General features: G+C 32.4%; 1 protein-coding gene across 10 annotated transcripts in view; it reads left to right on the top strand.

Moving 5' to 3' along the window:
- The window catches only part of LOC143080929 (FH1/FH2 domain-containing protein 3-like), a 77087-nt gene that overhangs the window by 2491 nt on the left and 61387 nt on the right, over positions 1-13209 (top strand). Inside the window, exon 2 of one of the 10 annotated variants that reach the window (XM_076257096.1) lies at positions 10583-10624. The exons of the other annotated variants lie outside the window; for them this stretch is intronic. Coding sequence (XP_076113211.1) covers positions 10607-10624 — 18 coding nt within the window. The 5' untranslated portion in view covers positions 10583-10606. The remainder of the gene's footprint in view (positions 1-10582; positions 10625-13209) is intronic. 10 annotated transcript variants of the gene reach the window in all.

The raw sequence follows: 13209 nt of genomic DNA, 5'->3' as shown, positions 1-13209 counted from the left end.
ATGGGGAGAGGTGAACTAAAGAAAATGTCATGTTTCTATGGGGTAGGTGAACTAAAGAAACTGTCATGTTTCTATAGGGTAGGTGAACTAAAGAAATTGTCATATTTTTATGGGGTAGGTGTACTAAAGAAATTGTCATGTTTCTATGGGGTAGGTGAACTAAAGAAATTGTCATGTTTCTATGGGGTAGGTGAACTAAAGAAATTGTCATGTTTCTATATTAACGAAATTGTCATGTTTCTATATTAAAGAAATTGTCATGTTTCTATGGGGTAGGTGAACTAAAGAAATTGTCATATTTCTATGGGGTAGGTGAACTAAAGAAATTGTCATGTTTCTATGGGGAAGGTGAACTAAACAAATTGTCATGTTTCTATGGGGTAGGTGTACTAAAGAAATTGTCATGTTTCTATGGGGTAGGTGAACTAAAGAAATTGTTATATTTTTATGGGGTAGGTGAACTAAAGAAATTGTCATGTTTCTATGGGGAAGGTGAACTAAAGAAATTGTCATGTTTCTATGGGGTAGGTGAACTAAAGAAATTGTCATATTTCTATGGGGTAGGTGATTGAAAGAAATTGTCATGTTTCTATGGGGTAGGTGAACTAAAGAAATTGTCATGTTTCTATGGGGTAGGTGAACTAAAGAAATTGTCATATTTCTATGGGGTAGGTGAACTAGAGAAATTGTCATATTTCTATGGGGTAGGTGAACTAAAGAAATTGTCATGTTTCTATGGGGTAGGTGTACTAAAGAAATTGTCATGTTTCTATGGGGTAGGTGAACTAAAGAAATTGTCATGTTTCTATGGGGTAGGTGAACTAAAGAAATTGTCATATTTCTATGGGGTAGGTGAACCAAAGAAATTGTCATGTTTCTATGGGGTAGGTGAAGTAAAGAAATTGTCATGTTTCTATGGGGTAGGTGTACTAAAGAAATTGTCATGTTTCTATGGGGTAGGTGAACTAAAGAAATTGTCATGTTTCTATGGGGTAGGTGAACCAAAGAAATTGTCATGTTTCTATGGGGTAGGTGAACTAAAGAAATTGTCATGTTTCTATGGGGAAGGTGAACTAAAGAAATTGTCATGTTTCTATGGGGTAGGTGTACTAACGAAATTGTCATGTTTCTATGGGGAAGGTGAACTAAAGAAATTGTCATGTTTCTATGGGGTAGGTGAACTAAAGAAATTGTCATGTTTCTATGGGGAAGATGTACTAAAGAAATTGTCATGTTTCTATGCAGGAAGGTGTACTAAAGAAATTGTCATGTTTCTATGGGGAGAGGTGGATTAGAGAATAGGTCAAGTCTCTATGGCGAGAATTGATTTAAATAATAGGTCAAGTTTATATGGGGAAAGGTGGATTAGAAAAATGGTCAAGTGTCTATGGGCAGAGGTGGATTAAAGAAATTGTCATGTGTCTATGGGCAGAGGTGGATTAAAGAAATTGTCATGTGTCTATGGGCAGAGGTGGATTAAAGAAATTGTCATGTGTCAGGCTATGGGCAGAGGTGGATTAAAGAAATTGTCGTGTTTCTATGGGAGAGAGGGGGATAAAGCAATTGTCGTGTTTCTATGGGGGAGAGGTGGATTAAAGAAATTGTCGTGTTTCTATGGGGGAGAGGTGGATTAAAGAAGGGTTATGTTTCTATGGAGAGATGTGGATTTTCCTGTATTTATGTCGATAGTAGTAACATCAGTTTGTGTGAGCTGAATTCTTGCAAATATGTCTTTTCCTGATATTTGTATTAAATAAATTTGGGCCTTTCAATATAAGTTTTTTGTTGGATCGTGTTATTCGTGAAAGTATAGGCCATATTGATCTCTACTGTTCAGAAGTCACTGCCGTTTAACTCTTTTATTAGTTTCAATATCGTCCTGATTAATTAATAAACCAGACTCAAGCTGGCAGCCACTTTTAGCAGCCAATCAAGATAACAGCCACTTTTTATACGACCGCAAAAATTTTAATTTTTTGGTCGTATATTGCTATCACGTTGGCGTCGTCGTCGTCGTCTGCGTCGTCGTCGTCGTCGTCGTCCGAATACTTTTAGTTTTCGCACTCTAACTTTAGTAAAAGTGAATAGAAATCAATGAAATTTTAACACAAGGTTTATGACCACAAAAGGAAGGTTGGGATTGATTTTGGGAGTTTTGGTCCCAACATTTTAGGAATTAGGGGCCAAAAAGGGCCCAAATAAGCATTTTCTTGGTTTTCGCACTATAACTTTAGTTTAAGTGAATAGAAATCTATGAAATTTTGACACAAGGTTTATGACCACAAAAGGAAGGTTGGGATTGATTTTGGGAGTTTTGGTTCCAACAGTTTAGGAAATAAGGGCCAAAAAAGGGCCAAAATAAGCATTATTCTTGGTTTTCGCACAATAACTTTAGTATAAGTAAATAGAAATCAATGAAATTTTAACACAAGGTTTATGACCACAAAAGGAAGGTTGGGATTGATTTTTGGAGTTGAGGTCACAACAGTTTATGAATTAGGGGCCAAAAAGGGGCCCAAATAAGCATTATTTTTGGTTTTTGCACCATAACTTTTGTATAAGTAACTAGAAATCTATGAAATTTAAACACAAGGTTTATGACCATAAAAGGAAGGTTGGGTTTGATTTTGGGAGTTTTGGTCCTAACAGTTTAGGAATAAGGGGCCCAAAGGGTCCAAAATTGAACTTTGTGTGATTTCATCAAAAATTGAATAATTGGGGTTCTTTGATATGCCGAATCTAACTATGTATGTAGATTCTTAATTTTTGGTCCCGTTTTCAAATTGGTCTACATTAAGGTCCAAAGGGTTCAAAATTAAACTTAGTTTGATTTTAACAAAAATTGAATCCTTGGGGTTCTTTGATATGCTGAATTTAAAAATGTACTTAGATTTTTAATTATTGGCCTAGTTTTCAAGTTGGTCCAAATGGGGGTCCAAAATTAAACTTTGTTTGATTTCATCAAAAATTGAATAAATGGGTTCTTTGATATGCCAAATCTAACTGTGTATGTAGATTCTTAATTTTTGGTCCAGTTTTCAAATTGGTCTACATTAAGGTCCAAAGGGTCCAAAATTAAACTAAGTTTGATTTTAACAAAAATTAAATTCTTGGGCTTATTTGATATGCTTTATCTAAATATGTACTTTGATTTTTGATTATGGGCCCAGTTTTCAAGTTGGTCCAAATCAGGATTCCATATCAAGTATTGTGCAATAGCAAGAAATTTTCAATTGCACAGTATTGCACAATAGCAAGAAATATCTAATTGCACAATATTGTGCAATAGCAATTAATTTTCAATTGGAGTTATCTTTCTTTGTATAGAATAGTAGTTGATAATATATGTTGGAAATTTGCCAGACATGACTATAATGTCATTTTCTATTTTTATTTGCCAATAACTTTATGTAAATAACTTCATTGGAAATTTGCCAATATAAAAAGTTGCTGATGAAGCTTTTTTTCCTTATCTTATCTAAAATGTTTTTAGATAATGTATGTTGGACATTTGCCAGACATGACTATGATGTCATTTTCTATTTTTATTTGCCAATAACTTTATGTAAATAACTTCATTGGAAATTTGCCAATATAAAATGTTGCTGATGAAGTTTTTTTTATTGTTTTATACAATAAACAATGTATATTCACTTTTACTACCAACCAATCTTTACCATTCAGTGATAACAAGCACTTTATTTTACATTTTAATATTTTATGATGTATTTAAAAGAGTAGTTATTGTTGCAAACTCCATTAGAAATTTGAATTGATATCAGTTTTGGAAAAAGGGAAACGGGGATGTGAAAAAAAAGGGGGGGTTTAAATTTTTCTCATTTCAGATTTCATAAATAAAAAGAAAATTTCTTCAAACATTTTTTTGAGAGGATTAATATTCAACAGCATAGTGAATTGCTCAAAGGCAAAAAAAAACTTTTAAGTTCATTAGACCACATTCGTTCTGTGTCAGAAACCTATTCTGTGTCATGATCAACTATTTAATTTTAGATTTAAAAAGTTTGAAGAAGAAATCTTTAATTGATTTGTAAAATCTTGACATTTGTTTTGTGTAAAAAAAACCCATGTAATGTCAAAAATTTGATCACAATCCAAATTCAGAGCTGTATCACGCTTGAATGTTTTGTCCATACTTGCCCCAACTGTTCAGGGTTCGACCTCTGCGGTCGTATAAAGCTGCGCCCTGCGGAGCACCTGGTTCCAGCTTAATAAACTGAAATGAGAAGATGTGATATTATTGTCCAATGAGACAACTTTCCACCAGAGACCAAATAATTAAGTATAAAATTTAAGACGTGTAGTTTGACATCCATAATTTGACGAATGTTATGAACTTAAAGAGACGTGCAGCATGCATAACCACCAAGTTATTTAAACAATCATCCCACCAAAGGAAAAATGAGGTGTTGGCATTTAAATGGCGGTCATAGCAAGAAAACACAAATAAACCATGAAAAATATACCAAAAAAGTTCTAAATCGTGTTTATAGTCTTAAAGGAAGATTTGTTGTGTCTGGGATGTTTAATTTAATGATGTGGTAAATTAGGATTATTTTATACGAAGTAATCTTTCGCCTGATTTCCTAAACGTATTATTTCAAATCTCTATATATAATACTTAAATCTCAAGCTTTACTTGTATCTTAATCGAATCAGCGAATCACTTGTATGTGATTAACAAAAAGATTAGGGATATGTTGGCATTACTGTTTCCATGAACGTGGTGCTGTAGTATAAAGCTGTTTGGTGCAAATCCATGTGAAGAGACATTACATAATACTAGTTGTTGACTTGTGGAACAACAAGTAAATATCAGCTAGACGAGCACTATTTGTCTACCGTTTTGTTTTTAAATATTGGTAGTTGTTGACGTCTAGAAGCATTTTGTTTATTTTCTATGTTGGGTTGCTATTCCATTGACGTCTTACATCTTTCCAATGCACATTGGGTGGCTGTAAATGTCTCGTTGACGTCTACCTTTATCTCCTTTACTTAAAATCCAAACATGGTTGTATAGAATGCCAAGCTTACTGTAAAATATATAATAGAACACAGCTAAAGATGTTTGGGTCTGAAAAATTAGTTATGAGAAAAACACATGGAAGGCCCTGTTGGTATATACATTTATGAAATACCAAACAAATGATGACAATTAGGTGGTAAACTGGACCCCTGTTGTGTTCACTTATCGCTACACTGACTTTAGGTGCGAAGCTATAGATAGAACGGAGGACCAGTTTAATTAGGCGGTGGGTTTTCTTGTTTGGGTCTCTGGATCTTTCAATGTTGACATTTTACCACCGGTTTATTTATGGTATAGGTTTTGTAATTTGTTGAAGCCCCTTCTGTGACTTACATTTGAATACTTCCCAGTCATTTTGTCTGAAAGTTGTAGTTGTCTCATTGGAAATGTACCACTTCATATTCTTATTTATATAAATGTGTATACTAAGTTTCAAGTTGATGTTGTCGCATCTTTATGATATACTACATTAAATCTAATACGAAATGGACGTAATTCATTGGTTGTCGTTTGTTGATGTGTTACATAATTTTTGTTCATTCTCATCTATTTTCATAAAATGAGGACTCAGGCCGTTAGTTTTCCAGCTTGAATTGATTTAAAATTGTCAATCCTGGGCCTTTTATTTAGTAGCTGAATATTCAGTATGGGATTTTCTCATTGTTGAAGGCCGTAAGGTGACCTATAGTGGTTAATTTCTGTGTCATTTGGTCTCTTGTAGAGAGTTGTCTCATTGGTAATCATACCACATCTTATTTTTTTTATAAGTATTCGCATGCAGCTCGAAAAATTCACTCCTGTTATCGTAGATATGCAGACAATAGTTTCTATGTATCACACACAGTATCTGTCACTCATCAATCGTTCCACAGTTGCATGATACTTGTACATTTATTTTGAAAATGTCCGTTTTTATATGTCAATTGATTGAATTCCTTCAAGATTCGTCTTACATTTCGGTTAATTTATATAAGATTACATGAACTTTATAACAATCTGAACATCTTAAATATCTTAGGCGTCTGTGCTGCTCTCATGTTTGTTGGCGCCTTGTTATATAGTCGAAATCATATCTTGTTTTCGCTTCTTTTGAGAACAACGCCTTTCCTGACGGTTGAAATAAGACTTAATCGTCTATATTCTTTTATATTTCTTATAAAAATATATGACTAATTTATGATTTTTTTTAAGAATGCATTATACACCCTTGTTGCACTTAATTGTACTTTTGTTTTTTTGATTTCTTTCCAAGTACAAACCATAAAGAAAACATACACTGGTGTGTATCAATTATAAAAATTAAAATTTGAAAACTGTCTAGAAATGAAACATTAATTTACAAAATGACAATTTGAGACGTATTTAAGGTTGAAGTTGACACTAAATAAGACGTTTATATATTTATCCGGGGAGAAAAAAATAGTAAACATTCAATTTTGAATATACATGTTTATACCGGCAATAAGTGAAATTAGGCATTAAGCTTAAACGCGTCTGGCGTATTAATTTATAATCCTGGTACCTTTGATAACTATTTACACCACTGGGTCGATGCCACTACTGGTGTACGTTTCGTCCCCGAGGGTATCACCAGCCCAGTAGTCAGCACTTCGGTGTTGACATGAATAAAAAGTAAAATCACAAAAATACTGAACTCAGAGGAAAATCAATTCGGAAAGTCCATAATCACATGGCAAAATCAAATAACAAAACGCATCAAAAATGAATGGACAAGAACTGTCATATTCCTGACTTGGTACAGGCATTTTCAAATGTAGAAAATGGTGGATTGAACCTGGTTTTATAGCTAGCTAAACCTCTCACTTGTATGACAGTCGCATCAAATTCCATTATATTGTAACCGATGCGTGAACAAAACAAACAGACACAATAGGTAAAAATGTCAAAAATAGGGGTACAGCAGTCAACATTGTGTTATCATCTTAATCACTATAAAAACAACAAATGTAACGAAGCACAAAAAGGCATACATCAAATTAACATCCTCATTTTGATTATATTATACGATTTTATTTGTCTATGTAAAATGCACCCATCAAGGAAGGAGGGTTTTGAGTACTGGTGAAAATTGCGCGTTTGAAATTCGCACAGGTAGACATGAAATAATTTTGTCGTTCAAAGTATGACGGGATGCATAAATACAGTCACGCAAAATAGATATAACAAAAACTGGCTTAACAGTTAAAGTAATAATAATAAATAAAATAATAGTGCGGTTCAAAGTATGACGGGATACATAAGTACAGAGGCACGTCAAATGTATATCAATTATATAGTCATTTTTATAAATTGTTACAAAACTTTGAATTTTTCGAAAAACTAAGGATTTTCTTATTGCAGGAATAGATAACCTTAGCCGTATTTGGCACAACTTTTTGGAATTTTGGGTCCTCAATGCTCTTCAACTTTGTACTTGTTTGGATTTATAACTATTTTGATCTGACCGTCACTGATGAGTTTTATGAGGACGAGACGCGCTTTGGGCGTATTAAATAATAATCCTGGTACCTTTGATAACTAATTAAATCCTAGGCAATAAGCTAACGCCATATACATCACTGTTCTTATTTCCGAGAAAAATGGAGTTCAAATATAGCTTATGACATGTTTTTATATACAATCACCCTGATACTTTCATGGAATCGAAGGTCCTTTATGATAGACGTTTTAATTAAAGCTAATATTCTGGTCAATTATTTCCACTGGAAAGAATATTACAGTATTTGTTCCTGACGGAACAAATATTATACAATATTTGTTCCAACAGAACCATTATTTATAAAATAACAAGTTAAGGCATTTCTGTTACGAGTTACACACATTTTTATCAGATTCGTTTTCTACAATCTCAATGTTTTTTTTAAAGTAAAATGTTGTTTGTCTATCATGTCTATTTATCTGCGACTTCAATGTGTTTTTTACACAGCCAAATCTTTTGGTATCCACCCTTTTACACCATTTATTTATATTTACCACTAGACAAAAGTTGATGTTTAGAATTTAACTGAACAACCGTATTCTTGTTGGAGTATATAATTGTTTGATGGCCACACTCTTAAAATACGTTAAATGTCGTTGTTTATTACAGTGAACTATTTGTCACTGAACGTTTTTAAACCAGCAATCAGTGATCGAATTAAAATTATAAGTAAGACTAATGTTTAAAACATACTTGCTTATCATGCTTATAAGAATAACTGGGATTTTGTTTTCTGACTAAGGTATGCCATTCCAAAATAATAAGTGCCGTACGGTGACCTATAGTTGTTAATGTCTGTGTCATCTTGGTCTTTTGTGGATAGTTGTCTCATTGGCAATCATACCACATCTTTTTTATACGAGCTTACTTTATAGAATAATAATTCGAATGCGATGTACAAACAAGATTAAAGAAATGCTTTGAAATATAGGTTCATGGTTTAAACGTACTCAAATCACTGTCATCAGTAAAACATATTTCAGCTTTGTTGTCATGTAATATGTATTTATACTTTCTTTTTACACGAAATTACTTCAAGTCCCGTGTGTGGTGTTTTGAAGTTTTCATCAATGTCGTCTATACATATTAAAAATTTCAACAAAATAACTGATTTATGAATGAATGTATAGTTTAAAATCATTTATTTAGATTTTTTAAAACTCGCTTTTATATGGTAAATAACACTTGGTTTTAAAGTTTGGAAAATATATTTGCGGAAAGCAACTAAAACAACTCTTTATGTTTAATATGTATCATATGTTTTTATAATTAAACGTTTTGTCTATCTGGTACACGCACCTGCTTTTGTACTTGTATAACTGCATCAAACTAGCTCTTTAAAATCTGAGGATCCTTAAAGGTTTCTGGTAGATAAAAGTGTTCAAATAATTTTACAACAGCATCATTATCTTTTTACATGTTGGACGATGCTAAATTTTCAGATTCGCGTATATACTTACAAATGTAGAATCATGTTCGTGTGTTTCCTAAAAAGTTGATTACAAATTAAAAGAACAAATCTGGCATACGAATTAACGTAAAGGTGACGGATAAATATATCGTCTGCATCTCCACAGGTTTTTTTTTCTCTCAAAGTAGGAAATAAAAAGTGATGAACAACACCCATTGGTGGACTCCGGATTTTTTTTTTTGGTCGGGTTGTTGTCTCTTTGACACATTCCTCTTTTGTTGTTGTCTTTTTGATACATTCCACATTTCCATTCTCTATTTTATATAATGTTTTCCATGGAACTTGATGTCCTAATCAGGTCATATTTGTAGTAAAATAAATGTGGTCATATATGTATTTTTTTAACATATTTCATTGATCGGCACTTTCATATAATTATTGAATATAGTCTTGTTACTAAAAGGTGTCATACATCATTTAGAACAAATAACGATTTGTATGTTAAAATGTAAACATCTCGTTTGTCAACGATGCATATTGAATTTAATTAATAAAAAATGTGTGAAACATAAAAAACCGGAGACGGGAAAACATCATTATCATTTTGCTTGTTATTTTTTCAAGGCAATTAAGGAAAGTTAATGAAACATTATAGTTATTATTTTATTTCTCTCCCTCACTGTATACTAAGGAAGATAACTCTGTATTTATTTCAATTAACAGAATCATAAACTGACAACATCTTTGACATTGTGTGGATAAAAGCAAACGAAAAAGTTGACAGTATGTTCCTAAAGTCACAAATACAAATTATTGTCGTTATCAATGAATTTTCTTTGTATTGAAATCATTTTATGTGTAGAAATGAAGTTAGTATGATGACGATACTGGTCTCTCTTTTACTTTATATTTGGAATATTGCCAACGTCAGTCTTAGTGATGACCTCATCAGATACCTTTATAATGAGCTACCGTCATATAATGTTTTCTGTTGATAAATTCTTTCTGCCCGTGTATTACACGAGATGTAAAACGCATATGAAATGATTAAATACATCGGTATTTTATTTAGGCTGCAAACATACATCTACTACAGCTACTATCAATTATATCTTAATTAATTATCACATAGATTTACACAGATTAAAAAACAACCATTGCAAGAGTGCAGTTTCAGTTATGATATGAAAATTCTCTCATTTCAATGAATGGATTTAGTAGGTGAAGGTAGCCCTCCCCTCTTTCTGGGCAAACATTGTTATTTTAGTTACCTTACCCCCTTATACAGATTTTTATTGGAATTTCTGTCGGAATTGTTTGCTTTCGTTAGTGTCTAATTCGGCTGATTTTATTTTGTTGGACAATCTTATGTTCCCTGTGTTTCCCGAGAACTTCTGTTTTGTTAATATAGAACCCGCCTCGTATTCCCCGTACATACAACTAATGGTGGTGCTCAATTGCTACGATTTTTTTTGAAGTTTTCGCAGTATTGGAGCATTCGGAAATTTGAATTTGAATTCAATCTATAAATTTTGAATTCAAGGTTTGATATTTTATTTACCTTCTTTATCATGTGCATACTGTCATTGTTAAACTCATTTAAACATATTTCACTTTTCACTTACAGGTTCATTAAAAGGAAAACACAAAAATGAGACGAGAAAGAACGGTAAAGTAACTTTGATGTTGTCATTTTGTTCTTCTATTCTTATTCCCGGTCAATAATGGAACACACCATGTATTTACGTCCTCTAACTGACCACTAAAGCACTTTTGTCACAACATATCACACAATTGTCATGCATGCAACATTCAACATAGCACATTTTCACATAATAATTCTTGAATTCTTGCAAATGTTTTCTCCTCTATTTGTTCTTGTGCTCATTTTCGTGGATTAATCATGTGATTTTAAACAAAAAGCCTGTCATGCACATACCAACGTCGTAATGTTAATACTATGACTCGTATGACTACTATAATGTTTTAATATCTTTATAATTTCTGTGCTGGAATATAATGTATAACTGTAGACCTTTTACTCATTTGGGTTTGTAGTTTTTCATGTTGGCAAAAGCAAAACTCTACTGTATAATTTTTCAGTGCTTTCTAGTCTTTCTTTACCTCTATAAATACCGAGGACAAAAGCCAGGGCTATAAATCATGTCATAAAGTTATCACTTCATCGACCATGTTCGAATGTCAATACTGAACGTTATACCAAAAGTTATTACTCCATATAGTCTAAGGTGAAAATTCAGAAATAAATATCATATCATAAAGTTATCACTTCATAAGTCAAGGTGAAAAGTCAGGACTAACTATCATATCATATTTAAAAAATATAGTATTCCTTATAATCAAGGTGAAAAGTCAGGACTAAATATTATATCATAAAATTATCACTCCAAGTCAAGGTGAAAAGTCAGGACTAAATATCATACTATAAAGTTACCACTCCAAAAGTCAAGGTGAAAAGTCATGACTAAATAATATCATACCATAAAGTTATCACTGCATTTGTCAAGGTGAAAAGTTAGGACTAGATATCAGATCATAAAGTCATCACTCCATAAGTCAAGGTAAAAAGTCAGAACTAAATATCATATCATAAAATTATCACTGCAAATGTCAAGATGAAAAGTCAGGACTAAATATCATGCCATAAAGTTATCACTCCATATAATTCAAGTTGAAAAGTCAGGAATAGATATCATATCATGTAGTTATCACTCCATAAGTCAAGGTGAAAAGTCAGAACTAAATATCATATCATAAAGTTACCACTCCATAAGTCAAGGAGAAAAATCAGGACTAAATATCATATCATAAAATTATTACTCCATAAGTCAAGGTAAAAAGTTAGGACTAACTATCATACCACAAAGTTATCACTGCATTTGTCAAGGTGAAAAGTCAGGACTAAATATCATACTATAAAGTTACCACTCCAAAAGTCAAGGTGAAAAGTCATGACTAAATAATATCATACCATAAAGTTATCACTGCATTTGTCAAGGTGAAAAGTCAGGACTTGATATCATATCATAAAGTTATCACTCCATAAGTCAAGGTGAAAAGTCAGAACTAAACATCATATCATAGAATTATCGCTGCAAATGTCTAGATGAAAAGTCAGGACTAAATATCATACCACAAAGTTATCACTTCATAAGTCAAGGTGAAAAGTCAGAACTAAATATCATATCATAAAGTTACCACTCCATAAGTCAAGGAGAAAAATCAGGACTAAATATCATATCATAACATTACTACTCCATAAGTCAAGGTGAAAAATCAGGACTAAATATCATACCATAAAGTTATCACTTCATAAGTCAAGGTGAAAGGCAGAACTGAATATCATATCATAAAATTATCGCTGCAAATGTCAAGATGAAAAGTCAGGACTAAATATCATACCATAAAGTTACCACTCCATAAGTCAAGGTAAAAAGTCAGGACTAGATTTCATATCATATAGTTATCACTCCATAAGTCAAGATCAAAAGTCAGGACTAAATATCATACCATAAAATTATCACCACAGCTGTGAAGGTGAAAAGTCAGGACTAAATATCAGACCATAAAATTGTCATTCATAAGGTTATCACTCCATATGACAAGAGGAAAAGTCAGGACTAAATATCATATCATTGAGTTATCAATTCGTCTGGCAAGTTCAAAATGCAGGACTTAATATATAAATAAGTTATTACTGAATCTGCCCAAAAAAAATGCAAGGTTCTTCCAAGAGTCCATAACTAGTACAAAGTTATTTTGTTAAGTCCTGATTCTTAAATCAGTTCAAGCAAGTTCACAAAACAAAGTATTTCAAATTCATTTTTATAAGAAGTAAAATAACAAAAAAAACAAACTCATAGGAAAATCCAAAGCTTAAAATCTTTGGTGATTGTTTACAGTGATGCTGTGCTTTGCTTACCAATGGTTATAAGTTGGCGATACGTTTGGGATGATTTTTCTTTGTTTTGTTTTCATTGCCTTTTAACTTGTAAATTGATTTCGACTGTCAAACGAATGTATTCGATAACATAGATAAGTCTTATCAAAACGAAATACGCGCGTCTGACGTTATTAAGTGTAAGTCTTGTATCTTTGTTGAGTTGTTACAGTCAATTGGTCGATGACACTGCATGTTGACGTTTCGTCCAAAAAGTGGTCTACTAACTTAGAAGTCAGCACCCTCTGCTTGCGTAAACAATAATAATTGGTGCGGCAATTCACTGTAAATGA

Source organism: Mytilus galloprovincialis, chromosome 6, assembly GCF_965363235.1.
Source record: "Mytilus galloprovincialis chromosome 6, xbMytGall1.hap1.1, whole genome shotgun sequence".
Classification (NCBI taxonomy): domain Eukaryota; kingdom Metazoa; phylum Mollusca; class Bivalvia; order Mytilida; family Mytilidae; genus Mytilus; species Mytilus galloprovincialis.
The sequence above is the reverse complement of the archived record's forward strand: the minus strand, read 5'-3'. Positions and strand labels throughout refer to the sequence as shown.